General features: G+C 34.0%; 5 protein-coding genes and 1 pseudogene across 7 annotated transcripts; 2 read left to right on the top strand and 4 right to left on the bottom strand.

Annotated features, from left to right (window-relative positions):
* Positions 1–1,019: 1,019 nt before the first annotated feature.
* Positions 1,020–4,110, top strand: LOC104747881 (casein kinase 1-like protein 5). 2 transcript variants are annotated; one of them, XR_015582503.1, is made up of 14 exons: positions 1,020–1,371; positions 1,466–1,506; positions 1,627–1,696; positions 1,792–1,940; positions 2,048–2,143; positions 2,233–2,303; positions 2,392–2,453; positions 2,569–2,632; positions 2,717–2,801; positions 2,924–3,061; positions 3,156–3,238; positions 3,324–3,387; positions 3,468–3,556; positions 3,634–4,110. XR_015582503.1 is itself a non-coding variant. In XM_010469591.3 (14 exons), exons 1-14 carry the CDS (start codon positions 1,296–1,298, stop codon positions 3,859–3,861), a joined length of 1,305 nt encoding a protein of 434 aa, XP_010467893.2. In that variant the 5' UTR covers positions 1,020–1,295; the 3' UTR covers positions 3,862–4,110. The 2 variants fall into 2 exon arrangements, 1 of the variants encoding a protein (XP_010467893.2); XM_010469591.3 differs by having other exon boundaries at positions 2,935–3,061.
* Positions 4,111–6,007: 1,897 nt separating this feature from the next.
* LOC104747880 (uncharacterized) lies at positions 6,008–6,788 on the bottom strand. The gene has a single exon (XM_010469590.2). The coding sequence runs from the start codon at positions 6,585–6,587 to the stop codon at positions 6,213–6,215; it is 375 nt and encodes a 124-aa protein (XP_010467892.1). The 5' UTR covers positions 6,588–6,788; the 3' UTR covers positions 6,008–6,212.
* Positions 6,789–8,856: 2,068 nt separating this feature from the next.
* Positions 8,857–12,832, bottom strand: LOC104748933 (diacylglycerol O-acyltransferase 1). Its single transcript, XM_087488730.1, has 16 exons — positions 11,916–12,832; positions 11,723–11,803; positions 11,554–11,627; positions 11,390–11,465; positions 11,221–11,288; positions 11,007–11,130; positions 10,812–10,889; positions 10,618–10,719; positions 10,382–10,518; positions 10,146–10,227; positions 10,024–10,044; positions 9,873–9,935; positions 9,740–9,787; positions 9,554–9,616; positions 9,405–9,455; positions 8,857–9,286 (listed from the first exon to the last, which is right to left on the bottom strand). Exons 1-16 carry the CDS (start codon positions 12,306–12,308, stop codon positions 9,182–9,184), a joined length of 1,566 nt encoding a protein of 521 aa, XP_087344856.1. The 5' UTR covers positions 12,309–12,832; the 3' UTR covers positions 8,857–9,181.
* Positions 12,833–19,285: 6,453 nt separating this feature from the next.
* LOC104747879 (glucan endo-1,3-beta-glucosidase 8) lies at positions 19,286–21,648 on the top strand. Its single transcript, XM_010469589.2, has 4 exons — positions 19,286–19,534; positions 19,782–20,105; positions 20,279–20,778; positions 20,862–21,648. The coding sequence occupies exons 2-4, from the start codon at positions 19,783–19,785 to the stop codon at positions 21,470–21,472; spliced, it is 1,434 nt and encodes a 477-aa protein (XP_010467891.1). The 5' UTR covers positions 19,286–19,534; position 19,782; the 3' UTR covers positions 21,473–21,648.
* A 136-nt stretch (positions 21,649–21,784) lies between these two features.
* On the bottom strand, positions 21,785–23,855 carry LOC104747877 (UPF0725 protein At3g19520-like). The gene is made up of 6 exons (XM_087489359.1): positions 23,612–23,855; positions 23,338–23,496; positions 23,112–23,231; positions 22,760–22,856; positions 22,552–22,676; positions 21,785–22,437 (listed from the first exon to the last, which is right to left on the bottom strand). The coding sequence occupies exons 1-6, from the start codon at positions 23,633–23,635 to the stop codon at positions 22,039–22,041; spliced, it is 924 nt and encodes a 307-aa protein (XP_087345485.1). The 5' UTR covers positions 23,636–23,855; the 3' UTR covers positions 21,785–22,038.
* A 43-nt stretch (positions 23,856–23,898) lies between these two features.
* Positions 23,899–26,342, bottom strand: LOC104747878 (THO complex subunit 6-like; annotated as a pseudogene). Its single transcript, XR_015582699.1, has 7 exons — positions 25,903–26,342; positions 25,756–25,832; positions 25,498–25,671; positions 25,101–25,201; positions 24,810–24,920; positions 24,436–24,552; positions 23,899–24,242 (listed from the first exon to the last, which is right to left on the bottom strand). The product of XR_015582699.1 is annotated as a THO complex subunit 6-like (transcript).
* Between the last annotated feature and the right edge of the window lie 1,607 nt (positions 26,343–27,949).

The raw sequence follows: 27,949 nt of genomic DNA, 5'->3' as shown, positions 1-27,949 counted from the left end.
GGGGAGGTATTGGTTTAGGATTTAGAAAGAGTTTTAATGACTTTGTGTTTTTAAAAATCTTGCTGATTTTTTAAATCATAGAAAATTAGAAAGTAAAAATGAAGAATTCTATAAGAGATTGTTTAGGAAGTTATTTTAAATCTTGCTGATTTGTGTTTCCTAATCTTGTAAAATATTTCATAAAATCTTTCAAAATCTTTCTATTTGATGAAAGAGTTTTCATGACTTTTGTTATGAAGGAAATGTTATAAAATCCTAAACCAATAACACAAAATTTGAATTCATTAACAATCCATGATTCTTTTGTTTTAATTGAATAACATAAAACTTTTAATGACTTTATAAGACTCTTAATCCAATAACACTAGATTTATCAAGATTTTAGATAACTTTTTACAAATCCACAACCAATAACACCAAATTTTTAAAGAGTTTTAAAAAGTCTTGATTGAATAACAACATATTTTACATAACTTTTAAAATCATTCAAATTCTTTCTAAATCCTAAACCAATAACCCCCTAAATCAAGCTTCCTGCTCCTTTATATTATGACTAAACCATTGCCAAAAAAATTCAAGCCTAAAATTTTTTGAATTACATCATATGCAGAAAAATCACAAATCTTATAAACTAAATATTTTATATAATAATTCAAAATAATTTAAATATAAATTCAAATAACAATGAAAAGAGAATCAAATATCTATATTTGAATTAAATAGAGAGATTTTCCTGTCTTTTAAAATTTTACCTATAATTGATCTTGAAGTTTAAAAATGTTTAAAAATGTATTTCAAAAATACTAGTATAGATTTTGTAACTAGTAGGTAAATTTTTTTTCGTTTTCTATTAAAAGATCTATGAATGTTGAAATACGTACGAATTTCTCTATTTTAGCGATTTTTTGGAATTTAGGTAAATGTATTTTTTTTTAGCAAAAGAACCTTAAAATAAATACATATATACATATATATAAATTCAGTATTTTATTTAATAAAATAAAATAAAATAAAAATATATGTACAGGCTAAGCGACACACGCACACGCGCAGCTTTTTCTTCTTCCTTGTTCCTTGTTCCTTGTTCCTGTTCTTGTTGCCCAACCAAAGCTCCCATCTCATGGAATCTCACTAATTTCCTCACCTACGCACTCCCCTATTTCAACTACTCTGTGAAACCCTCTTAGTTTTTTTTTTAATTATTTTCACTTCACTTTCTCCGGCGCGTTTGAAATCGGCTCAACATAGTAGAAGACGAACAACACAACAAGTTTAGGGTATTTTTCTAATTGGGGATGGAACCTCGTTTTGGGAATAAGTTCCGCCTTGGCCGCAAAATTGGGAGCGGCTCATTCGGAGAGATTTACCTTGGTTCGTTCGTTCGTTTCCCCCTCTTTTGGTTCATTTTTGGTCAATTACTTTCGTCTGTAAAGACTTAAGTTTTTGAGACTGGTTGTCATTGCAGGAACTGATGTTCAGACTAACGAAGAGGTTGCTATTAAACTTGTGAGTGTGTTGTTTCAAACTCCTGTTTAAAAGTCCCCATTTTGGAGAACTGACTCGAAACATTTGGGGGTTTGGATCATGATAAAGCTCGATTTTTTAAAATTTTGGGTTTTTGTGCAGGAGAGTGTGAAGACTGCGCATCCACAATTGTCATATGAGTCGAGGATTTATAGAGTTCTTCAGGGTGGAAGTAAGTACGCAATGTTTCTCTGTTGTTTTGTATTCTCATTGATTATATATAGTTTGTTTGCGGGTTAGGCTTATTCATCTCGTTGAATGATGTAGCTGGGATTCCAAACATGAAATGGTATGGCACAGAGGGTGACTTCAATGTATTAGTGATGGATTTGCTTGGTCCTAGCCTTGAAGATCTGTTTGGTTATTGCAATAGGAAGTTTAGCTTGAAGACTGTTCTTATGCTAGCTGATCAAATGGTAATGCTTTTTGATTGATTGATGCCATTCTCTTTTTCTAACAATGCAACTCTTTCAGTGCTGGGGGTTTCTTTCCATGAACCTTTTGTTTTACACCTTTCTGTCAGATCAATCGTCTCGAGTTCATCCATTCTAAGTCGTATCTTCATCGAGATATAAAACCGGATAATTTCCTCATGGGTTTGGGAAGGCGGGCAAATCAGGTTATCTTTCTTTATAAACTCTGTTATGATATTTTCGTTAGTCTCAACTTTTATTTTGGGATCTTACTTTATTTAGTCTCTTTCTCTAGGTATACATCATAGACTATGGCTTGGCTAAGAAATACAGAGACAGCTCAACTCATAGACACATCCCATACAGGTACATAATAAGGTTTTGGATGTCAGATTCTGATTTTTTTCTGACTTGGGGTTTATTTATGCATACATTTTACGTGTGAATTATTCAGGGAGAATAAAAGTCTAATTGGGACTCCGAGGTATGCCAGCTTGAACACTCACCTAGGGATCGGTAGCTTTCTATAAACCCTCCTGATTAATCGCGGATCTTATTCTCTCTTTCCCCTGGCTACTTTTTTCTTATTTCAATCTTTATGTTCATCTGTACATTTATACACATTTGGTAGAGCAAAGTCGGAGAGATGATGTAGAATCGCTTGGTTATATCCTCATGTACTTCCTCAAGGGAAGGTGAGAGTCATCATTGAGTAAACCTTTCTTTCTATCCCGCTTCTTGTCTCCCAATCCATCTCTTACATCCTGTTTTCTTTTTAGTCTCCCGTGGCAGGGACTGAAAGCTGGGAACAAGAAACAGAAGTATGATAAGATCAGCGAAAAGAAGGTTTCAACCTCCATCGAAGTAAGTTCTTCTTGTCTGGTGAACAGTTTTCGAAACTTATACAAGTCCTAGTCCCATGTACTAAGAAATGATTATGAAGTAGAGAAGGTTGATCATAGATAATACTCTTAACTTTGCATCAGTGTCTTTGCAGACGTTATGCAGAGGTCATCCTACAGAGTTTGCATCCTACTTCCATTACTGCCGCTCACTTAGGTTTGATGATAAGCCAGACTATGCATATTTGAAGAGACTATTCCGCAACCTCTTTATTCGTGAAGGTCATTTCATTTTATCTCTTCTTTCTTTCTATCAAGCTATTAAAATTCATACAGAAGCATTTGCTGACACCAAATGAGTATTTTGTTTATCCAGGTTTTCAGTTTGATTTTGTGTTTGACTGGACAGTATTTAAGTATCAGCAATCACAATCTGGAAACCCTCAACCTCGTCCCCAGGTACAGTCTTGATACTTTTAATTTTGGGCGCCGTCCATGATACATGTACATACACAGATGAATAATGCAATGTTTCTGTTGTCAGGATGGTGGTGTTGGAACTAGTTCTGGATTGAACCCTGCGGTCGGCAATTCTGAGAAGCGTCCAGGTATATTTTTGAATCCTTCTTTAAGAAAATGCAGCCAGATAGGTGTGTGTATATACTTAAGGCGTGTTTGTCTGCTGTAGATGTCCCAAACCAGAGAACAAATCCGGATTTTACCCAGAAGCAGAAAGACAAGATTGTAAATGAATCTGCAGTTGCAAAGGATAAGCTGGTAAGTTTCTTGTCATGCTGTTTTTTTCCATCCCGGGTACCATATTTTGATTCGGGATGTTCATTGTGATCTCTCAGCTACTTGGATCCTTGAACTTGGGTCGATCAGAAGGATCATCATCAAGACGAGTTGTGGACTCGAGTAGCCGTGAACCATTCAGTGGCGGGAGTGACAATGCAAACTATGAAACCGCACTCAAAGGCATTGATGGTTTGCGGATCAATAACAATGCAGGCGATGAGACAGCAGCAGCGCCACATTCAAATGGAGACGATGTAGAACCCAAAACAAAGCTCTCTGACTGAATTCATACAAGAAGCTATAAAACAAAACTGGTATTCACCTGATGCTCGTCCCAATGACGTTGTCTATGATTCTTTTGAAGAAAGCCTATTTTCACAGTTAAAGAATTGATATATAAGAGACAGGGAGATATAGATTTATATACCAAAAGTACTTCAAGTATGATTCTTCAAAGATTCATTTGTCTCCTCCATTTGTATAGAGAAACCTTTCGAATTTTCCTTCTCTATGATAATCTTCTTTTAGCCCCATACGTTCTATTAATGTGGTTTCATGGAAAATGAAAATTTTTGGAATGGTATAAATTTAAACTGGGGATAGAAATAAGATTACTAGTTGTAGTCCTTGCCTTCATATCTTGAAAATTAAACTCTGTTTAAAAAATAAAAATAAAAAGATTGCAGATAAAATTTCTTAGAAGATATTTAAAACTTTCATCAAATCGATCGAATTTGTTTGACAAATTAGTAACTAAAGCTGTATCATACAATTAGAAAAATTGTTTTGATTCCATGTCCGAGTCCAAAATTTATGACTCGTTAACCTTTTACATGTTAGTTTAAAATATTGCTTTTTTTTTTGTGTAATACTAATCTCTTGGATAAAAAGATATCATGACTTGTTTCTAGAAACATGAACACGAACTATTACATGTATGTGTATCTTCACGCATTGTGTCGGTAGGGAGAGAATTTGATGTTCAAAACCTAGAATTACAACGTACGTACCGTCTGATTATATATGTAGAGTAGAGTTCGGCTTTAAGATTGTGGGACAACCAATCATAACATGTGACATTGTGAAATGAAGTGATGCAACAAACAAACAAACTCACGCGCGTGTAATAATATATAGCTGTAAGCTATGAAGAATACCAAAACTATAAATGGAAGGAGAGAGTCTTTTTACTTTGTCCATCGCATAACCAAAACTCAATATACTACTATACTCAATCAATAAATAAACATCACATAGACTACTCGGAGAAATGAAGCATATATAACCATATGATACATACTTGGGGAAGTTTATTTGTTTATTATGTCAAGTTTTTGTGATTTTGCAGACTTGTGTTTGGGAAAAAAAAATCTCAAAAATTATACAATCTTTTTTTTTTTTTTGATTAAAATTACTCTGTTATTATGTATAGTATAGAGAGGATATACAAAAATTTTAAACATTATGATTTTTTAAAAATCTTTTTTGTTTGTCTAAAATTTTTAAAAGACTTATGATTAAGAGATATAATTAATTATCATTTATAATGATGTGTATTTTTAATGTATTTTGACGATGGAAATAATATCTTAGTGAAATATCGATTCGAAGACATATATATATAATCGGTGTTCAACAATTCGATGTCATTGCCTTCGCATTCCTTTCATCAAACACACCAATCATTATAAATGAAAGCAATATTTCCTAGTCATGGTCTTTGGGAAAAAAAAATTATTATATATATATATATTGATACAAAATTAAAAATCAATAACTATATTTTAATATGTAGATATAATACTACTATATTAATATAATTTAAAATCTTATTAGATCATATTATGTATAACACCAACTATTACAAATGGAAATCTTTATTCGTTTAGAACAAATGTAAGTAGTCTCTCAAACACACCAATTGCTACAAAATGAAGACGTTAAACTAGTATGGTAGATAGTTAATCATGTAACGTTAAGACGTTGGATTTATTGAATAGAAAAAGAAAAAAAAAAGTTTTTGTTTAAGCAATGTGTTGATTTTAAAGCAACAAAATGAAACGAAACTGACTTCCAAAATTAATAATCGAGAGTCCTTACAAAACTTAATGAGAAGTGTTGTAGATTTAAAAAAAAAACTGTAAGAAATTTGTATAACATAACATTCATGCCGTGACTCTTAATATACAAAAAAAAAAACGTTTTCACAAGATACTAATATTTTCAGTCACGCATGTCGCAAATTATGAAACGAATTAAAATTACTTGGACAAAACATGATAATACTAACCTAAATACCTAATAATAAATTATGGATGTTTTGAATCATAAAGAAATGAGTGAACACCGTTTTGAATTATGGGGAAAACATTGTAATTAACTTGCCATTTACTTACCAAACAAATAATTTAGAATACGTCAAATATCGAATAAGAATCACAAACTTACCCTCGATATGAATCTATTAATTATTGTTGTTACACAATTACTACTATCATCACAAACTAAAACACACACAAAAAAATGATAAAAAGATTGACAGTGGATCGAAATCATCAAATATATAAATTAAAAAAAAAAAAAAAAAAACCGGAAAGTTTAAATAATCTCATTAAGCATGCACATTGGCTTGAATTTAATTAAGCAATTTGTTGCATTTATCTTTGATCCATTTGAAGCTTTTCCTGAAAGAGCCTTTAAGCTTACCTTCAACAGTATAAGCTCTGTAACTCACAACTCTCTTCTTCCTCTGTAAATCTGGATCCACAAAACCACCCCAAGAAGACGATGAAGATGATGATGATCTTCCTTTCTTCTGATTCGTCGTCGGGTCTTCGGGTATCCTGGTCGGGTACTCCGTGTAGGAAGTGCTGTAAGACCTAAAATCTTGCATACCACCGTTACCACTGAATGAATCTGGTCCGTCAGATCGCCGGCCGTGGCCTGAGTATTGTACTTGAAGGTCTGACGTTCTTCCGTCACCGTACGATCTGGATCTGAAGTCTTCCATTCTTGGGACTCAGACAAAGAAAGAAAGAAAGATTAAGAAGAAGTGATGGTGTTTTGTAATAAAGCTGACGAATGCCTTTTGTGTTTTCTGTTTTTGTTTCTTTCTTTTACGAGAAGGAAAGAATCTTTTTGTGTTTTGAGTTACATATGTTGTTGTAGTCTTTCTTATGTAACTTATAAATAAATATGTTTAGGAGTTTTTTTTGTCCAAGAGTATATATAGTCAAAGTGTGGACTTGTAACTTACAAATACCTTACAGTTTTTAATGTTCCTTTTTTATTGGCGGTAAAATTATTGTAAATAGATGTTGTAAATAAATGACTTGTTATTTTAAAAAATATAATCGCACTATAATGTAAAATTTGAGCTATAATTTATTTAAATAATAGCTAATAGTTATTTTTGACTAATTTCTTTAGGAAGAGGACTAGATCATATAGGTAAAACAATCAATTGTTTTGACTAAATTTTCTTTATATTTTCGAAATTAAGAATAGAAGAAATGCAATTAATAAAAAAAAGTTTTTTTTCTGAAAACTAACAAGTATTTTTATAGATATATAAAATTATATTTAAAGATACTTTTATTGCAAAATTTAATTTATAATTATGTACATCTGAAATTATTTTAAATTCTTATCCACGTACAAATAAAAAAAAATATAAAAAAAACATACTTCAGTTGATTTGAAATTTACATATCTTTTCTTGGATTTGAGAAATTAGGTAATAAACATGTTACTAAAATTAATTACAAATTTTATTTGAAATATATATTTAACGGTTTATATTAATAATAATTATAAATATCTATTTGCTTAACGTCAGTGGTTATTTTATATGTAAATAGTACTCCACTTGTTATGTCAAAAAAAATAAAATTAAAAATAGTCCACTATATACCTAAACAGTACTACTTTTGGGTTTAAAAAAAAAAAAAATAGTAGTAGTTCACAATATTAATGAAGAGACTGCCAAGTCAAAAATGAGGCGCTGAGTCAGAGGCAGCTGTCTCTCCGAGTCGGTGGAGGAGCTTTTAATTTCTTCCAACTGATTTTTTCTCTTCTTCTTCTTCTACGTTTGACCAATCTCCCCACGTGATCTTCACGTGATTCATTTCTTAATCATCTTTTTGTCCATCTTTAAAGGAAAGGACTAACCCATTAATACTAGTACTAGTATAACTAAATTTGTTTCTTTTTTAAACTTGACGACTATCATTATGAGTTTTTACTATAATTTCTTGTTCAAATTGTTTGTATTACTTTTGACCTTTAGACAAGGTTATCTTCATATGGAAAGCTAATTAATAAGAATCGCCCATGATCAGTTTCTATATATAAAAAAAAATATATACAGTACATGAGAAAGTTGATTATTTCGTTGCTCCACCTAACATGAGACATGTACATCTAATTTGTCTTTCATATCCTAAGATTTTATGTATTGTCACGTTTTTCTAAAATTAAATTTTATTTACCACTAGCATATAATCTAATTTAGTAATACTGTTTGAAAAGGTAGATGAAAGCTTCTGAACATAATTCGATCGAACGGGAGTTACCCAACATCGATCAGGAATTAATTAGTACGTTAATACATATGACAAGACGCTTCAAAAAGTTAACATGTTTATGTTAATCATATATACTAAATAATGTAATCATATATTTAAAACTGTTGACAAAGTATGGATTACAATTGTTAGATTTTTTTATTTTCTTCTAATGATTAGATTTACGTCTCATATCTCTTACAAAACACAGAGCATGAGGTTCTTTCATCTATTTCAGAAACACAAAGAACATGAACATCAATCACTACTCACCAATTTTTTCTTATGGTTAGTCACTTAGTCTACATCATCATTATTATAATTAAATTACTGAAAAGGGTTGAGTTGTTATTGTGTGTTGTTTGTTGTTGCACATGTGTAATGTCTCTACAATACTATTCCACTGCATATGTAATGAATTTACTGATATTGTCAATGATGATGTTCTGGCCTCGACTACTTCTTGTAATTTAGAGTCTTGTCTCCTTTGAGATACATACGATTTATAAATAAATAAATACGCTAAAAAGATGAAAAAAACGAAATGGCCCATTCACAAACGGGACCACCAATTAACTTTATAAGATTTTATACAATCCCGATGCACATTAATCACATTTGTCATTTTCTTATTACCAAAAAGTTTTTACCGTACTAGATTTGGTCCAACAGTAAAAACCTAACAAAACTACTATTTTATTTCCAAAAGGCAAGAAAAGAAAAAAACCATTTATTAATTTTTTTTGCACCAATTATTACAACAGTTTTTTATTAAAATTTTCTTTACACCAAAACAAAATTCGATATCTCAATCTACTTTGCTTGATTGTGGTTTAAAGACAAGAGCATAGCAAGATCAAAAGAGAGACTTGACAACGAGATTCAAAACTCAAAAACGGTTCGTCTCTACCAAAATTTTGCAGATACAACAACTCTAATTTTTTTCCTTTTTTTTTTCTTCTTCAATGGTTAAAACACTATTCTTGTTTTAGCATCACAACCACATATGTTTGGAGAAAGTCAATTTCTAACAGTTGTTTCATGCCATTGATCCTTTGCGGTTCATCAGATCGTGGTAATAAAGAAGCACACACATCGGTTGTCCGAATATGCAGAAGATGAACCAGAAGATCATGTTCCCCACCTAATTATGATACCATTCCAAAACAGATAAACTCGATTCAAGTTTCAACATTGTGTTTTAAATGGCTAGGCTATAAAACAAAGAGTAAGTTCTATTTTCTCGGGTTGTGAGAGCATACCGTTGAGCCGAACCTTTCTTGTAGATAGTTTGTGATAAAGACCAAAGGCACCTACTCAAACACCACAAAGATTGGTCAGAAAATGGGACTAACGTGACATACTATTGCTGATTGTATGTAAGAAATCGACTGCAAAAGAATTTTCTTACCTGAAACATAATCCCTATAAAAGCCCATAACTTGAAGAGACGGCAAGGGACTGCGATGCATAGCTATCAAAAGGAAAAATTTTAAACACGATATCATGAAGTAAGAGTGTTACTCTGAATATTAGCATTTCTTTAACTAGCGTGTGTTCATGTGTCTAGAGACAGGGTAATGCAGAAAGTATATACCTCATGAAAGACGGCAGAGACTAAGAAAGCAATGATAATGGCGAGTGTCTGGAAAACAAGTATGTAGAGGGTTTAAGTTATAAAGCATAAAAAGAAATCTCAAGAATTTCATATTAATATATAAGTCACTCACCTTTGGTATCTTGCTCCGCAGGCACGGGAAGTATATATGTCGAACCATCCATTTATGAACAGGCTGTCAAGAAAAACAAGATATTATTGATTAGCTCCCTTCTTCTATTTCGTACAGAAAAGAAGGTGATGTTTGAGGAAGAGAACCATACCATATTCCACATTCTCCAATACTGATAAAGGAAGACAGTGAATAATGAAATTTCGTTAGTTAGGTGACCCAAAAACGACAACCTTAAAAATCACAAGTTCTATTTTGAGTAAAACAACTCACATCTCCCACACTTTTTGCATTCCACCAATCTCTGTAGAATTCACGATCCCCGAAGCAGAGAAGCTCTGCCAATATGTTTAACCTGTGGACAAGAACGATGCAAAGAGATTTGTATTCAGTAACTGAAATTACATCAGACTATGAGAGACTAAAATTATCAATCTATTGATGAGATGTAGCTCTTTTCTGTTGTTCTTCTTTGGAAATTATATCGAAAGAGAAGGAATCGAGCATACCAAAGGTGGAAGAAGCAGTAGAACATGCAGAGCCACACGTATAAATTTGGAACTGAAAGCTTCAACACTCTTTCAATAGCATATAGAAGATCCCCTTTCAGAGGATGCTTTGAGTTTCTGACAATAGGATTTATATACTGCCAGAGAAGACCAAAACAACAGGAAGTAAGTGGTGACAACGCAAGTAAGATGAATGTCACCAAGGAAATTAATAAAGCAAGATGTTGAAAACGCACTTGTTCTATTATAAATCCCATGAATCCAGTGAATATGACCAGTTTTGCAAATTGACGAGCCACCCAACCCTTCCGTATACATGGAGAACGTGGATAGCTTGGCTGGAAAAACGCAAAGACACGAGGTTTAGATAATAAACTCTTGCAAGAGTAAAAATGGTTGATGCTCTTAGCAATAAGATGCATCTCATTACCTGATAACACAATGTGGGAGCAACCATAAAATATGCCAAGCTCTTCAAGCTAACGTAGTAGGAGACATCAGGATTGACCTTAAGTTTATAACAGTGTCCGATTAAAAATAGTAACACAATGCAAGTGACTGATATATATATATATATATATATATATATATATATATATATATATATTGCATTTTCTTCTTCTACCTTATCAGCTGAATTGGCTAGGGTCCTTATGTCGTAGTTAGTATGAGCATAAGAAACCAACTTTAACCACACAATGCAAGTGAGGAGCATCAATGTGACACCTGATAAGAAGGCAGAATCACACCTGTCCATTTTCAAGATCACCGAGTTAGCCACCTAAACTTAGAAAGAGAATCAGAAGTTGAGACTAGAAACATCATAGCTTATTTCTCACCTTAGGGTGACGTAAACTGGATACAAAACCTCTGTCATAGTGATAATAATATGAAGAAAGATGACAACCTTCAGAATTATCAGAAAAAAAAATTATAAGTTCTTGTGGATACAAAATTTGTCTTGAATAAACAAACGAGTAATGGCTGGAGAATAGTAGTTTTACTCACAGGTTCAGATATGCATTTCTGAAGTACCAATTTCTCGACGGTAAAGGCAGCCAAAGGAAAGAACGAAAGGGAGAGACTGCAATGGAAGAGGTAAAAAAGAAGAACTGAATCACTAAACTCATCATTACATGTATAAAAAATGTGACATTGCTAGGAATTTTTACCAACACATGAAAAGCGGCCAATCCCGCAACGATCTTGAACTAAACCAGAAATCCGTTCTGATCAACCAACCATACTACATGAATGATAGCAACAACAACAAATGTAAGTCTCTGATAAAGTTCTCAGCTCCAGTAAGTTCTCAAGCCGCAGGAGAAAGAAGTAACTAACCTTCATCAGATTTTCGATGATGAGTCTACTGTTAACAGCAATAAGAACTACTACACACAAGTTGAATAATCCGGCATGGCTCTGCAGTGCAAAACAATCACCAAACTCAATCCATCTCTATAAAGCTACTAGACCAATTTGAAACACCAAATTCGAAGACTGTTAAAGTATCTGAAGAGATAATTAGTTTGACCTGTTTGAAGATTGCGTCGGAGCTGAGTGGACTCTCCCTAGCTCTCCGATGAGCAGGAACCGAAGGTCGATACGTATACGTAGTCTCGGCGTTTCCTCTCCCTCCTTCTCCGCCGCCGCCTCTTCCACCACCACCACCGGTTTCCCTAATTTCGTTATCCCCGGCCAAATTAGCAGTCGTCCCCTGAGCGTCATCGTTAACAACGGAATCAATCCGATCCCTAACGTCGGCGGGAGCTCCAACATCATCAGACGGTGGATTATCGGAACCAGAAAGAACTCCGTTGGAATCCGATCTCGTTTTCCGTCGACGAAGATCCACAAACTCTCCGCCACCGTTCTCCGTCGCTGTCGCGGTGCTGACGCCGCCGCCTCCAGAATCCAAAATCGCCATTTATCGAATTGACGGAAACAGCTTCCGAAGAAACGTTAGAGAAGGAAGGTGTCAGAGAGAATCGAGAAACATGCAGATGATGAAATTGAAAAAAAAAAAAAAAAGGTGAGGAGTCACGTTGAAGAGAATCAGAATCCAATGAAGAGAGAATATTGAGAGAAGGTTTGTTTTGTTTAGAAGGGGGGGAGGAAGAAGAAGAAGCTGAGAAGGAATCGGTGGAATCGTGTCTGGTTTCCCTATAAAGAGAGAAGCAAAAGTTTAAAAGAGAACTTTGAAGAGAAGAAAAAAGATTCACGAGAGAGAGAGAGAGAAGGAGGAAGATGACAACAATGGTGACGAATGATTTAATTGAAAAGCGGTGTTTGCGATATTTTTTGTTTGCGAGTATATTTTTCTATGGTTTTATTCTTTTTTTCTTTTTCTTTTTTAATTTTTGCATAATAAGATCCTCGGGTGAGAGAATTCATAACATCGCCACGAAAATATGTACCCCAACTTTTTTAAAAACATAAAAAAATTTCCCTATTGTTTTCTAATTAATGATTTGGTGTTTAAATAATATTAAATATGTTGAAATTAGGAAATTATTTTAATTTTTTGAAATACTGTTTAAATCTGATTTGAGAAAAATAAAATTTTTCTATTTGTGTTTCTATATTTTTGCGATAGATAGTATTTTTGTAAAAATGTATTTTTGCAAATGTTTCTTAATCCAATGTATTTAATGGATTTGTTATTTTTCTATTATAGTAAAAAGATAATTATATGGAAAGTGTTTGTAGTCAAGTGGTTGCAGAAGTGTTTTTTTCCTATTGTTTTCTAGTTTATGATTTGGTGTTTAAATAATATTAAATATGTTGAAATTAGGAAATTATTTTAATGTTTTGAAATACCGTTTAAATCCTGTTTGAGAAAAATAATATTTTTCTATTTGTGTTTCTATATTTTTGCAATAGATAGTATTTTTGCTAATACTCCTTAATCCAATGTATTTAATGGTTTATTTTCTTTTATTATTGTAAAAAGATAATCGTATAGGAAGTATTCGTAGTCAAGTGGTTAAAATACTACTTCTGTAACCGATCCTCCTGGATTAAACTATAGATTAGGTCTTATCAATTAAATAATTATAAAAAATATTAATCATCTGAAAATGATAAAGATTGAATGCATTTTTTCAAAGCAAGATTTTTTAACCACATGGTGGTGGGCTAGTGGTTCCCATCTGGTTGGAAGAGTTGTCTTGTTGGTCCAGGCCAGGATCAATTCTCTCCAGATTTGGAATTGCTACTCATTTACTATGTGGCAACATGGATATAGGCCTTTGCTTACGGCCCATTTGAATACCCGGAGAGAAGGTCTATCCGTGGGCTGCACTTCTCTCAGGGATTAGTCTCGGACCTCTCCCCAGATTTGGAATTGCTACTCATTTACTATGTGACAATATGGATATGGGTCCTTGCTTACGGCCCATTTGAATACCCGGAAAGAGGGTCCATCCATGAGCTGCACCTCCTTAAGGGATTAGTCTCGGGTTCCTCCATAAACCTGGGGATTTACTGTAAGTTATAGAAACAAAGCAAAAATTTTCTTGTAATAATAATTTTTAAAGAAAAGAAGAAATGCTGTTTTCTGATAATAAGAACACCAAGTTGATGTGTCTATTTTAAAGAAAAGAGTTCAAATACCAAAAAATAAACATAAATAAAGAAATTAGTTCCATAACAAACAAAAGAAACTATATTTAAAACAGAAAATATTTTACTCGTGATATTTTTATTTTAATGATAACTATAGACTATTTTAATAACTTCAAGCTTATAAAAATAGTATTCCGTTCCACCAACCATTTAGTCGAGTCAGCTGATAGCCCGATACATGATGTAAACTGTAAACCAAGCTCCTAGGCCAAGGCCAAGTCATAGAGGTCGTTATTAAAAACTTACCAAGTACTACTCGCTAGCTAGATGCGCTAATGTAAACTATAAGATACCCGATCCGATAAATAGTGAGCTTATATGGGGATGTTGATACTTTTTATATACAATGTTGCTAAATTGATTTTAAAATATCTTCAAGTTTTAAGTATTGTTTTTGTTTACCATAAATCCATAATATATTTTGAACCGACATGATTCAGTTAGGGAAGTACTTTGATGAATATTATAATATCCGAAATCTTGTTTTGATAGTACAATTTATATTAATTATTTTCTCCATTTTGTTGTAATGTGTAGAAACAAAACGGAAATAATTGGTTTGATTCATTTTTATTTTATTTTTGTTTATTGGAAAACATTACTTTCACATTTTCAATCACTTAATAATTCTAGTTTATTCGATAAAAAATTATATTATCTTCTAGTTGATTGGAAATTTCATATATTATATACATTATCTTCTATTTGATTGATTCTCACGTCCGTTTCTGAACACGGTTTTGATTCAGCTCGAGTTAGTTAATGGGAATGGACACTAATTTAACAATTAGCTAAGTCAGCTGTCCAATTAATAAATATATCACAATCATGTGAAGATTTTAAAAAACGTTATACAAAAGGAATATTAAAAATTTGGAAGTAAACAAACAAACAATGGGAACGGGAAGAATGGGTTGCGACTCGCGAGCATGACACTGTTACCACTGTCAGTGAAAGCAATGCCATGCATTGGTTTTTTCACCTTTTAATTTTAACATATCTTTACGGCATTTCCAACTCATCTTTATTTCTATCTCCAAATTCTATTTTGAAAAAAAAACATCTTCAACCCTATTTCATATTCATCTTCAAAATAGAAATCTCTATATTTTGAGACTTTTAATTCATTTCTCTATTTTAGAATTAAGCTTTTTTTATATGCAAATCAATCCCTTAAATTTGCATAAATTTATATTTTATTTATAAATACAGTTAATTATTATTGTTTTATAATTAAACTTATAAATAATAATTTAAAATTCATCAATAACATATATTACATAGAAAATAGACAATACAAAGTACAAAATAGCATAACTACCAATAAAATTTAAAATACATAATATGACTTAAACTAAAGATTAAAAACAACTTAATACAACAAAGACTAGTAATTAGTGTAATGTATTGTTGTTCAATAATAATTTTTAAATATAAATAATATGTTAATTTTTTCTATTTGCTAAAAATATAATTGGATTAAATTTGTAATTTAAATAAATAAAGGATCATTATATAAATGAATAATAATATATAAAATAATATTCTAAGAATATTCTTTTTGGAGTCAAACATGAAGAATATAGGAGTAAAATCCATCTCTTAGGGCATCTCCAATGGTCTTCTATTTTTGCCTCTATAATAGAGGTGAGTTTTACTCCAATGGTCCTCTATAAAATAGAGATTGTTATTTTTTCCTCTATTTATAGAGGAACCTTTGTAAAAAAAAAATAGGGTTCCTTTATAAATAGAGGTAAAATAGTAATCTCTATTTTAGAGGTGAGAATAGAGGACCATTGGAGTAAAACTCATCTCTATTATAGAGTTTCTCTATTATAGAGGCAAAATAGAGGACCATTGGAGATGCCCTAAAATGGAGTTACTCCAAAATAGAGTCAAAAATAAAGAAATGGGTACGAACCTCCGTGATAACCTATCGTTTGCGTGTTCGCCCTAGCCGCTTCTCTCTGGCACGATTTACAAGACATCTTCCTCCGGCGGCGTCGAATCCGATCGGCGCCGCTGGGACTTCGATCAGTCACTTTCATCCTCTGCTTTGTTCACTAGTCTTGTTCTGGTTCTGTTTCGACTTCACCGGAGGGTCAATTTTCGCTACTCCGGCCATGCTCCAGCTTCATCCTCCCTTTCCCCCTAGCTCAACCGGTGAGTTACCTCGGCGGTCTGTCTCTGTCGAGCCCTCAGCCACCCAATGTCAAATCTGAGATCCCTGAACCCCCGTTTAGCCTTTGTTTTCGTTGTCCTTACCAACTCCCCTTGAAGTCATCCCCAACATCCCCTTGCTCCTCGGATTTAGTTCCCCTCACCAAGTGTTTTACTTGGACGCAGTTGGACAGGAGCTCTGTGATGATGCCAGAGCTGCGTAAGATCTGGACGAAGCTTTGCGTCTCTAGTATTGTGCTTCATCAAACCAGGTCTGTCCCAAATCCCCTTTTGCCCTCATGTATACCTTTGTGCCGATACTTGGAACCAACTGTCCGAATACTGCAGTTGAAACAGTATCAATCATTGTTGCTATGTGGTTACAAAATGGTTTTGAGAACCCTGCCTTTAGAACTATCTAGATTTACCCCTCATAACTGCCATAGGTTAAAGAAGATTGGCATTATGATCTCAGTTCTATGGAGCTGTGGTTACCAAAAATTTTCTATTATGTTCTACACGTCTAATCTGGAACCTGAGTCACTACAATTACCCATGTACACCATCTGTCCAGCTACCCAAAGTGAGAGGAAGACCGGCATTATGATCACTCCTCCAAAAAGAGGTGATTACCGGAACTTCCCTAATCTTCCATCCACATCGCTCCTATGCCCTGAACTTTTTCAACTGTCTATCATCAAAACCAAGGAGTGTATCACCTTTGTCCAAAGTTTGAAGAGCTTCGGCATTATGACCTCAATTCCAAGGAACTGCGGTTACCGACAACCTCTTGAGCAAACTCTACTCGACATGAAACCCACAACCACCCTCTTCCTTGCCGATGACCATCCATCGAGATTCTCGGCTTTGGAACCATTCTTAACGTCCCAATGTCTATTGACAAGGACAATTCAACATGTTCTCGTTATGACCGTGAATGTGGCTTCGACACCCTCTGGATCTGCTTGTGATTTGGTGCTTTATAGCCTATATCTACAATTTCTATTGGTTCTGTTGTCGATATCTCTATCCCTGTTATCTACTTTAACTTTTGTTTGTAGTTTCTTTGTTTCACGCCTTGTGTTGGCTAAACCTCTAAAGTCTGTAATCTCTATCCTTGAATGAATGAATAGCCTAGACTGTTTACCAAAAAAAATAAAAATAAATAAAGAAATGGGTATAGATGCTCTTAGCCATTAATTTTCAAGTTTTACATATATAAAGTTCTCAATACAAATTTATATTGCTAGTACCACCACCAGATGAATTTTTATTTCTTTTCCATGATGAATTCATAAATTTCAAATGCAAAATCCATTTTAGTGATTTATTTCCATGAATTAAAATATATATACATATATATATATATTGGTAAATGGAATTTTCATAAATTTTAGTACTCCCTCTGTTTCATATTAAGTGTCATTTTAGACTGATTATTTTGTTACAAAATAAGTGTCACTTTATATTTCCAATGTAGATGTTTGGTAAATTTTCCAATTTTATCTCTACTAATTTAATGTATACACCAATAGAAAAATTGATTAATATATTAGTAAGGGGTAAAATAGAAAATTTAATGATTTTTTTAATATGTGTGAGAAACTCTAAAATGACACTTAATATGAAACAGAGGGAGTAAGAATCATTATTGGTAGATGTATTATTGTAGAGTTTAATGATTTTTAAAAGTTAGAGATTTTAAATTTTATTTGTGGATCAACAAATATGTATGGACTGTCATTAATTGTTATGGATTTGTATCAATTGTTTTCCCCAAAATTTATATTTTCAAGGTAATACACTTATATTTTTTTGTTCAAAATAAAATAAAAAGGTAATACAAATATATTTTTTTTTTTAAAAAGAAGATGTCCAAAAATTATATTTTTCAATTAGAGCTATGTTTAATTTGTTTCTAAGGATGATTTACATAAGCATTTGTAAAGTATCAATGTTTACTTTTTTTTTTTTTTGAGATAATTTGCAAAATAGACAGTTAACATAATTGTAAAAGTAGTACAATTACTAGTTATAGTTAGCAAATTCCACATCTTTTACTGTTTTATATTGTTCACAAGACTTTCTAACCCCATCAATATTTCATATTTACAAAAAATGCCATTGAATATATGATTTTAATTTTTTTTCTTTATTATATGCTCCCTACAGTCTAAAAACAAAAATGCTTGCTAATTAAAATTTTTTTTCTAAATTTTTTAAGATACTTAAAAATCTAAGATGCATTTTGTTTGATGATTTTATTTGATAATTTTAAATATTTTTTACAAATTTTTTATCTGTACAAATTATTAAGTGTACAGATGTTTGTACACATTATTAAGGTGGGTGTATTGAAACAATGATTTTGAAGGATTTTATGGGATTTAGGAAATTTGGAATTTTAATAGATTTTAGGGAAGTTGATATGATTTATGATAAAAATTTTTCAAATCCTATCTAAAACCATGAGATTTGGATTTCTGTATTTTTAACTAAACAAATCCTCTCAAATATTCCAGAATCCCTAAAACTTATTAAAATCCAATCCACAAACTGTTTTGAATAATAGTGGATTTTAAAGTAGATTTTTAAACCATTAGTTGAATAACAGTAGATTTCAAGAGACTTTTTAAAATCCTTGATTGAATAACATAGAATTTGTAACTTTTACACAAATAACTTAAAATGTCAAGTTGAATACATCCTCCTAAGTGTACATATGTAATTTGTTTAATTCTTAGGGTTTCAGATGTCTGTATCATAAGGTGTATAAACACCTTTACATTTAATAAGGTGTACGAATACAAAAGATGTATATAATATATTTAAAATTTATTAAATAAAATTCATATCAAATTGTAAAAAAAGATATAGATTTTTTGTATTTAATAAATTTTCTAAAAAAAAATTATATTAACAATTATTTGAATAATTATATAATTGAAGAAAAAAAAACTTTATTTTTTACCCACACACATACCCTTTTTGTTATTCTTCTCACCAACCCTCTATCCCACAATCTCTTCTGTCTCACGCATTCTCTATTACACACAATACCCTATTTTCTCATTTTAAGTAGTAAATATATTAGTTTGCCAATTAATTTTCTAAAATGTACTAATATGCAAACAAATCTTTTTTTTTTGGGGGTTAATTTTGGCTTTTACCAAATTGTCTCTGAGTTTCGTAGGCTTCCAATAAAGTGTCTTGCTCAGTCAGAAACTTTCAAGACCCAATAATTACAAAAGCATCCTCATATTCACCGTCGAGAGATCAAAGGGGAAAGCTTTTTCCCAACAACAGTAAAAGGGAGAAAAAGAGACTCAATCCGTTGATTGACGACAAGTAGTCTCAGTGAGAAAGGTCTCTTTCCCAATCTCATTTTTTGTTTAAAAATCTTATCTTCGGTTTTTATTTGTGTTATCTCTTAGATTCTGCGTGTAAAGCTTTAAACTTTCTGATGTTTGGATTGAACTTCATTTAGGAAACTGTTTATATTGCTGGGTTTTAGTGAGATTTTCCAAATGTTCTAGTTAAGGGGTTTTGTTAGTAGTATTCACGTTTGAATCTGGGTAAAAAATCTCTAGTAAGCTCTTTACTTGTATCTCAGGATGATGAATCTGTTGGCCCTCTTTGTTGGATTTGGGATCATGGGTATTGTGGTAGATGGGTTGGGTGTGAACTGGGGAACAATGGCTACACATAAGCTATCTCCAAAGACAGTGGTTCAATTGCTTAAGGACAATAACATCAACAAAGTTAAACTTTTTGATGCGGATGAGACTACAATGGGTGCACTTGCCGGCTCCGGTCTTGAAGTTATGGTTGCTATTCCTAATGATCAGCTTAAAGTCATGGGAAGCTATGACCGAGCTAAGGATTGGGTTCGTCACAATGTCACTCGTTATAACTTCGATGGTGGTGTCAATATCACGTTAGTGAGTTTCTCCCTCTGCTTCTTTCTCAATTTGATTGTTACCGATTGGTTCTTAAATTTGTCTGGTTGTGATATCAAATCTCTGCAAATGTTACTCTTGTAAGAACACTTGGAGAAATTGTATGTATTTGTCTCAGTGAAGCTTATCTCTTGTGGATGTGTGTTTTCAGGTCTGTAGCTGTTGGGAATGAGCCATTCCTCAAATCATACAACGGATCATTTATAAAGCTCACATTCCCTGCACTTCAGAACATCCAAAACGCTTTAAACGAAGCAGGACTAGGCAACTCAGTCAAAGCGACCGTCCCTTTAAACGCTGATGTCTATGATTCACCAGCAAGCAATCCTGTGCCATCTGCAGGAAGATTCCGTCCTGATATCATCGGTCCAATGACTCAGATAGTTGACTTTCTTGGCAATAACAGCGCTCCAATCGCAATTAACATCTACCCTTTTTTAAGTCTCTATGGGAATGATGATTTCCCACTCAACTATGCCTTCTTCGATGGCGCTCCACCAATAGATGACAATGGTATTGCTTACACAAACGTTTTCGATGCAAATTTCGACACTTTGGTATCGTCTTTGAAAGCTGTTGGTCATGGAGATATGCCAATCATTGTTGGAGAAGTCGGCTGGCCGACAGAGGGTGACAAACATGCAAATAGCGGTAATTATCTAAACATTGTTTCAGTGCTTGAGATGCAGTTTCACATTCATGAAATGTTTTTTTACAACGGATGGTCTTTGCAGGCAATGCATACAGATTCTACAATGGTCTTTTACCAAGGCTTGGAACAAAAAAAGGTACTCCATTGAGACCTACCTACATTGAGGTATACTTGTTCGGATTACTTGATGAGAATGCGAAAAGTATAGCACCAGGACCATTCGAGCGCCATTGGGGACTATTTAAATTCGACGGACAACCAAAGTTTCCTATAGATTTATCAGGTCAAGGACAGAACAAGTTGTTGATTGGTGCGCAAAACGTGACGTATCTATCCAGCAAGTGGTGTATGTTCAATCCAGATTCTAAAGATTTGACGAAACTTGCGGATAACATAAATTTCGCCTGCACTTACTCAGACTGCACGGCGCTTGGTTACGGGTCTTCTTGCAATAGTCTTGATGCAAATGGGAACGCTTCGTATGCGTTTAACATGTACTTTCAAGAGAAGAACCAGGATGAGTATGCTTGTGTCTTCCAAGGTATGGCCACCATTACCACACAGAACATATCTCAGGGACAGTGCAATTTCCCTATTCAGATTGTTGCTTCCCAGGCTTCTTCTTCGTCTTCTCCTTCTTTGGTTTTGTTGATCGCCGGAGTTTGGTTTCTCTTCACAGGGCTGATGTTTTGAGGTTTTAGTTTAGCGAGGTTTTCTTTATATATATGGAAACTATTTTTTTGTGGTGAAATTTATTTCCAGATATGAATATGTTTGCATTGTAAAAGAGGAGAATCATTGTTTGCATTGTAAGAGAAGAGAATCATTGAGTTTGAAATATGAAGACTAGCATATATATATTTGATCAATCATAAGAAAACAGGACTCGCAAACGGCAGTATTGCTTCTCTATCACAAGAGAGTTCGAGTAATGATTCTGTTAATTTATACTACTTGTAGTCCCTATATTTGTTTATTTTAATCCACAAAACACAAAAAGCAATCGGATCGGAACACACCAAATAACTTTAGTCGACCAATCTCAAGCAGAACAACACACTTAGTTAAAATCTACAAAACGTTGCACAAAAGCAATCCACATAACAATCCTAAGGCACCAAATAACTTAGTCAACGGGTTCATTATTCGGATCCACATATTCAAATGGATCAAATATATATTGTGCAGACGACAAGGCAGCTTCCATGGTTTGAGAGCGCTATGAGTACAACCCCACCAATGTCCGTTGAAACCATCCATCATGTCTGATTGTCCTGTGGAATCTCTATGTCCTCCGAGCCATGCACATCTGTCTTCTGGGATTCCCCGTTCCCTAATAATCTGATGCTGTGAGTGCGACCCACGAGTCTAAAGACTTCCGTATGGTCATCCAAGATTCTTCTGACAACAGCAACACGATCAACATCGTCGCCAGCCCGAGCCTTGCATGAGTCTGTGTACCTAATGTAGAAAATAGCATCATAGGCGCCAAGTCCCTCGGTAATGGGCAACACATGTTCTCGTGGAGTTTCCATAGCCACTCTAAGAAGCTTCAAATTGGCCACACCAAATCTGCTATGGGTCCTATTAGCTGTGGCAACTGCGAGTTCCAAATACAGACGAATCCAGTCATTTTTCTTCACCTCTGATTTTTTCAGCTGCCCAAAACGAAAAAAAAACTCTCAGTAGCTAGTGTGGTCTTTGGATATAAATAAGCGGAAAAGATATTAAAAAAAACTCTCAGAAGCTGCGAGTGTGGTCTTTGGATTTACCACGTAAAACCGGTCTGAAGTATCATCTTGGAAAGGATTCACTGGCGGCAAGTCAGGTAAGAAATCTGAGAGAAGCTTTATATCTGAGACGCTTCCACCCCATCTGTTGCCATTCATGGGTTCCCCTATACAAAACAAAGATAGATTTTTAACTCGAGATTGTTGTTCTTGGTCATGTACACTAGTTGGTTACATATATAAAATTTACCTAGAGGTCCAGCCATAGTGCACGTCAAAAGGAGACTGTTATATTTTTTTTCATTAACTTGAATCTCAAAATTTTGAAGTGGCGTCTCCCGTGGATCCTTGACATCAAAAGTTATGCGGTATTGGCAAGCAGCACAACCCGTGGACATGATGTATTTATATATAGTATTGACCTTCAAGTCTTTCCCGTAAAATAGTAAAAATTGATTGATATCTTACCACGAGACGCGAGAATATTGTAACGATGAAGGCCCAACTAATAAGATTAAATCCAATAGATATATATATATATATATATATATATATATATATCCTCAAGAAAAGAAAGATCGTTACTAGTGTATATAAGTTACCTGGAGAATATTGTAACGATGAAGACCCAACTTAGCGTAAAGTTGGAGTATGAAAGCTTTAAAACTATGGTACGGATTAGCACGGTAGATTGACGGTCTGCCACGGAAGATTTGGTAGTCCTAATTGTAGTATTATACGTAAGACCCGTTTTGTTATTGAGCAAATATTAGGAAGCAATTCGACAAACCAAACAAGTAGGTATATATCGAAAGAATGAATACGTACATCGAACTTCCGCTGTATTGGAACATCGCGAAAGTTCCGAACCACAAGCTCCTTCTTTACCTTCTCCTCCATCAAGACCTCCTCCTTTACCTTCTCCTCCATCAAGACCTTTACCTTCTTCATCTTCATCAAGAACTTCTTCTTTCCCCTCTTCATATTCTGAATGGACGGATGTAATTAAAATAATTGTCATTAGCAAGCAAATATTAGTCAAAGAAGCGATAGCTGAGAAAAACAAACAATTTAGGTTAGATAAAAAGAAAGAGTAGATTACGTCGCAGTTCTTCTGAATTTCCATAACCTCGGATCGGACCCGGGAATCTCACGCTTAACCTTCTTCTCCCTTTCCTGTAAGCGAGCGCGGGATGGATGGATTGATGCGATTTAGGTTTTCTCTCTACTCCACTCCACGCCATTTATACCTCACTTCTGGGCTTTCATTGGGCCTTCGACTGAACTCAGGAAAAAAAAAAAAAACATACATAGATTTCTTTGTCATTTTATCTCGGTTCGAGGATGGCGCTCCACCAGTAGATGACAATGGTATCGATTACACAAACGTTTCCGATGCCAATTTCGACAATGTACGTGATCAGACTAAACCGGTTCAACAATGTCATTTAAAAGGTTTTCAAATTCGGTAGCAACTACTGAACCACAACAAATCAATTACATTGAACCAAACAACTGCTACCATAGTCTAATCAAACCGAACCGAACCAAAAGACTGCCTCCCCATTCCCCAACCTTCTGAACATATGTGAAACGGGATCTTGAACTCTTTTTCAGAATGTGCAGAGAAATGGTAAGGAGTTTTACAATGAGCTGCTACGGAATGTGGAGAGATGGCTTCCAAATTGAGAGATGACATCCACAAGACCTCCATAACCTCCCACAGCAACTACCTGCAGATACAAAAGGCATTTACACATCGAGTGTCTACTCCAAAAGAGTTAATAAGGTCGGTATATAATATGACATGTCCAGAGATAACGCCATGGCGTTATCTCTGGACATGTCATATTATATACCGACCTTATTAAGTGATACGCAAACACATATTGTAAAAGGGGAGAAAAGAAGGAATTGGAAACATACCCCTGCTGGATGCATGGAAATGGAAAATACTGAACAAGGAGCACAGTGAATTTGAGAAAGCAAAGCTCCATTTAAGTCAAAACGCCTTAGAAGTGGCTCTGCTCCTACAGTCAAAATCTGATAATGCGATACTTGTTAGACAAAGCCAAATTTTTTTTTTTTTTTAAAAAGATGTCCAACTTTGTCAAAGGAATTGAAACTGTGTTGACCTCTATTTCTAGTTTAGAAAAGACGGTATTTTTTTTTAATCAATTTAGTTAAAGAGATATGATTCATAGAGATGCTAGATAAACCTATTAAGCCTTTATAAACAAATAACACCTACGGCCTCTCCGACTTTAAATTACACCGCTATCTAATCTTGTTGTGCTTACTTGCTTTTCATCAAACATCACATCCTGTACATGTGCAGGGATGGATATCGTTGATACGCATTCTGAGGCAGGAAGATTCCATAAAGCTAAACTTTTACCCTGTCCACAAACCTGAAATGCCAGTAGAAATAACAGTAAATGCCCAGTCTTTAAACTTCAAACTGATTCACCAGGAAAAAGAAACTATATTCTTAGGTTAGTGGAGCCGTGGAGGCAACAACCCCTTTTGAAAAATAGCACGCTGCAACAATTCATTTGCTTAATGTGATTATTCATTTGCTTAATTCTTACCAACCAGCTTTCACTTCCATCGAGGGCAATAGAACTAATGTGAAGGCCGGACTTTTTATCCTGGGAACCAATTACTCTAATGCATTTCCCGGTTTTGCAATCTGGTTGACAAAACAAAAGAAAGCCTTGAGTGTACAAAGCTTAGTCTAGACAAGTAAAGTATACCACATGTACCGTAACCTAAAACTAAACGTAGTGATGTAACCACCAAGAATGTTTTGTAACCACCAAATGAACATCATCGAGTTTTAAGAAGCAGTCAACAAAAATGAGGAGCATTATATCTGAAGTACCAACACGAGGACTAAATGATTTTGAAAGTTCTATAACCACAGATGATCCAAACATAATACTACTAGAAACTACAGCATTATAAAGAGGAACGTGAGAAATATACCCCAGATTCTTGCAGTCCCATCCTCTGAACCCGTCAATATCTGGATCAAGAGACTTAGTATGATCAGACAAAAATGCCAAATGGTTGTGGATTAATCAAAGGGACTCAATCAAAGGGACATGACTCACTTGTGTTGTGGATTAGTCAATTCAATCAATGGCTTCGCATGATTCTCTGTATATCATAAGAAAAGAACCACCAAGCTCTTAGTTTGATCTTTCATATCCAAAAACCACATAGAATAAATGGTGTACACACCTTCCAAATGAAGTGATGCTTCTGATTCAGCAAATTCTTTCCATCTCCATCCTCGAACTCTACCATCATCACCACAACTACACAAATCCAGATCGAAATTTTCAAAATTACAATTTCAAAGAACCAACAAAGAAGGGTTTAGTTTACCTGAGGAGCAAAGCATCTTCGTCTTCACCGTAGAACTTGACATCATAAGCAGGGCCATCGTGTGCCCTAACCACTCTCTCAGGTTCAGCCACCATAACATCCTGACCTTTCGAGTAGCCAAAACTCGCCGATTGAGAAACAAGCGAGTTCAGAGAATGAAAAGCTAAGGTTCCATCGCTGGAAGCAACGACAAAGGCGTCCGGATTAGGGATTCTCGCCGGAACAGGAGGAGCCCAGGCGGTTCTGAATACTGTACGCGTCTGTATCTCTCGCTCCTTCAGTATTGCTTCTCTATACTCATCTTCATTCCAATTTGTAGCGTCTCCGTACATTTTCCTCTGTTTCTACTTCCGGTGATACTCTTCTTCTTGCAGAACGCCGGCGATAACACCACCAGTGGTTTGGTGAAGGTAGAGGAGGGATTTCTAAACCGGCCGATTTAGTAATTCTAATGATCATATACTCTTTTAGTCCCTTAATTATTTTTGTATTTAACATTTTGTCTGCTAGTTTTCTCAGGGTGCAACTAACTCCTCTTGTCTTTGATGACCAACCTTGCGACGCAATCAGAAGTCTCCTGAAACAGCTCTGTTCGGTTTCAACATGTCTTGTTCACTGGTTGCTAAGCGGGCCTCTCTCCATGGGCATCCTCTGGATCCTACTCTCTTTGGTTGGTCTTGTCACTTTCATGGCTCCCAGCCTCCCAGTCTAGGTGTTCGGATATCAGATCGGATTTGGTTCAAATATTTTAGATTTTGGATTTTTTTTGATATTAGCTCTAGCATCTATTCATATATTTATAAAATTCGGATTGATTTAGGTTTGGATAATTTAGATTTTGGATCGGTTCGTATATATTGTCGATAACCAAAATTAAACCAAAATTATTGGATAAGGTATTATTCGAATACTTTTTAATCCGATTGTATCCAAAAAATCATACTAACCGAGTATTTAAATATAAAATAAAGAAAATGACAAGTTCAAAGTTCAAAATAACATAAAACCATACTAATACATAAAAGTGCGACGTACTAACATCTAAAGTAAGACATAAAACTATCAATACAAAAAAAGTCAAAACCAAAGTAAACAATAACATATATATATATATATATATAGGAGTATCTACGGTTCATAAATATTGTATATAGTTAGGTATGTATATTTATATATTCAGTTCATGTATATTGTATATAGTTAAGTGTATATATATCCTTATCAAGTTGTTTATTATATTTTCGGTTATATTCGGATATCTATTGGATATCGGTTCGGATCATATATCTTCTGATATCTAAAAGTAATGAAAAAACCGATCGGTTATTGTATGGGTATTTTTGGATCAGCTTCGGTTTGGATTTTCGGATGATTTTATGCCCAGGCCTAGCTCCAACCATTAGAAAAGTAATTATGCTTTGGGTAATCATTTTAGGTATAGTAATTTAATCATGATATATACTGTTCTTTGTATAAGCCATGGTACAAATGGTAATGTGTACATAGAAAATTCATGAGTTTCTAGGGTTCGAATCTAGCTCCCCTTAACAATATGTTGTTCAAAATATTGCATATTTCAAATTGTGCAGTTTTTTTGCAAGTTGATTTGTTCAATTATTTTGTACATGGAAGATAAATTTACAAACAAACACTACAAGAAATATTGACATCAGTAGCACACAAAAAATGCTACTATAGGGATTTGGTAGCGCTTTCATAAATGCTAGGACATGAGGAGCTACAATAGCCCCCTGACATATCATAGCGTTTTTAGTATGCTATAAAAAAGTTGATTTATAATAGCGCTACTAGTCCGCTATCCTATAATTTATTCTAACTCTTTTTCCGTGCTATTGTATTTGTTTATATGAAAGACTTTTTATACTATTTTATATATTACTAGAATTTGAACCCGCGCACGCGCGGGATTTTAATTTAAAATATTTTTTATCAATATAAATTTTTGAGCTCAAATATATTTATTGAAATTTTTGAGTATAAATCTATATAAACACTAAACTTATTTACTAAGTAACATACAACATAT

The sequence above is a fragment of the Camelina sativa genome, chromosome 15 (genome assembly GCF_030686135.1).
Source record: "Camelina sativa cultivar CO46 ecotype springtype chromosome 15, ASM3068613v1".
NCBI classification, from domain to species: Eukaryota; Viridiplantae; Streptophyta; class Magnoliopsida; order Brassicales; family Brassicaceae; genus Camelina; species Camelina sativa.
This window is presented reverse-complemented; position numbering and strand designations above follow the sequence as displayed.

Bases quoted from the DNA above. Each gene is read 5' to 3' on its own strand.
- LOC104747881 (XM_010469591.3), top strand. From the start codon at position 1,296: ATGGAACCTCGTTTTGGGAATAAGTTCCGCCTTGGCCGCAAAATTGGG. The intron at 2,802-2,934 runs GTAAGTTCTTCT...GTGTCTTTGCAG, and splicing joins AGGTTTCAACCTCCATCGAA to ACGTTATGCAGAGGTCATCC. The intron at 3,062-3,155 runs GTCATTTCATTT...TTGTTTATCCAG, and splicing joins CAACCTCTTTATTCGTGAAG to GTTTTCAGTTTGATTTTGTG.
- LOC104747880 (XM_010469590.2), bottom strand. From the start codon at position 6,587: ATGGAAGACTTCAGATCCAGATCGTACGGTGACGGAAGAACGTCAGAC.
- LOC104748933 (XM_087488730.1), bottom strand. From the start codon at position 12,308: ATGGCGATTTTGGATTCTGGAGGCGGCGGCGTCAGCACCGCGACAGCG. The intron at 11,466-11,553 runs GTAAAAATTCCT...CTTCCATTGCAG, and splicing joins TGGCCGCTTTTCATGTGTTG to TCTCTCCCTTTCGTTCTTTC. The intron at 10,890-11,006 runs GTAGAAGAAGAA...TATAAACTTAAG, and splicing joins TAGCCAATTCAGCTGATAAG to GTCAATCCTGATGTCTCCTA.
- LOC104747879 (XM_010469589.2), top strand. From the start codon at position 19,783: ATGATGAATCTGTTGGCCCTCTTTGTTGGATTTGGGATCATGGGTATT. The intron at 20,106-20,278 runs GTTAGTGAGTTT...GTGTGTTTTCAG, and splicing joins GATGGTGGTGTCAATATCAC to GTCTGTAGCTGTTGGGAATG. The intron at 20,779-20,861 runs GTAATTATCTAA...TGGTCTTTGCAG, and splicing joins TGACAAACATGCAAATAGCG to GCAATGCATACAGATTCTAC.
- LOC104747877 (XM_087489359.1), bottom strand. From the start codon at position 23,635: ATGGAAATTCAGAAGAACTGCGAC. The intron at 23,232-23,337 runs GTACGTATTCAT...TACTACAATTAG, and splicing joins CAATACAGCGGAAGTTCGAT to GACTACCAAATCTTCCGTGG. The intron at 22,857-23,111 runs GTAACTTATATA...TTTGATGTCAAG, and splicing joins ATCGTTACAATATTCTCCAG to GATCCACGGGAGACGCCACT.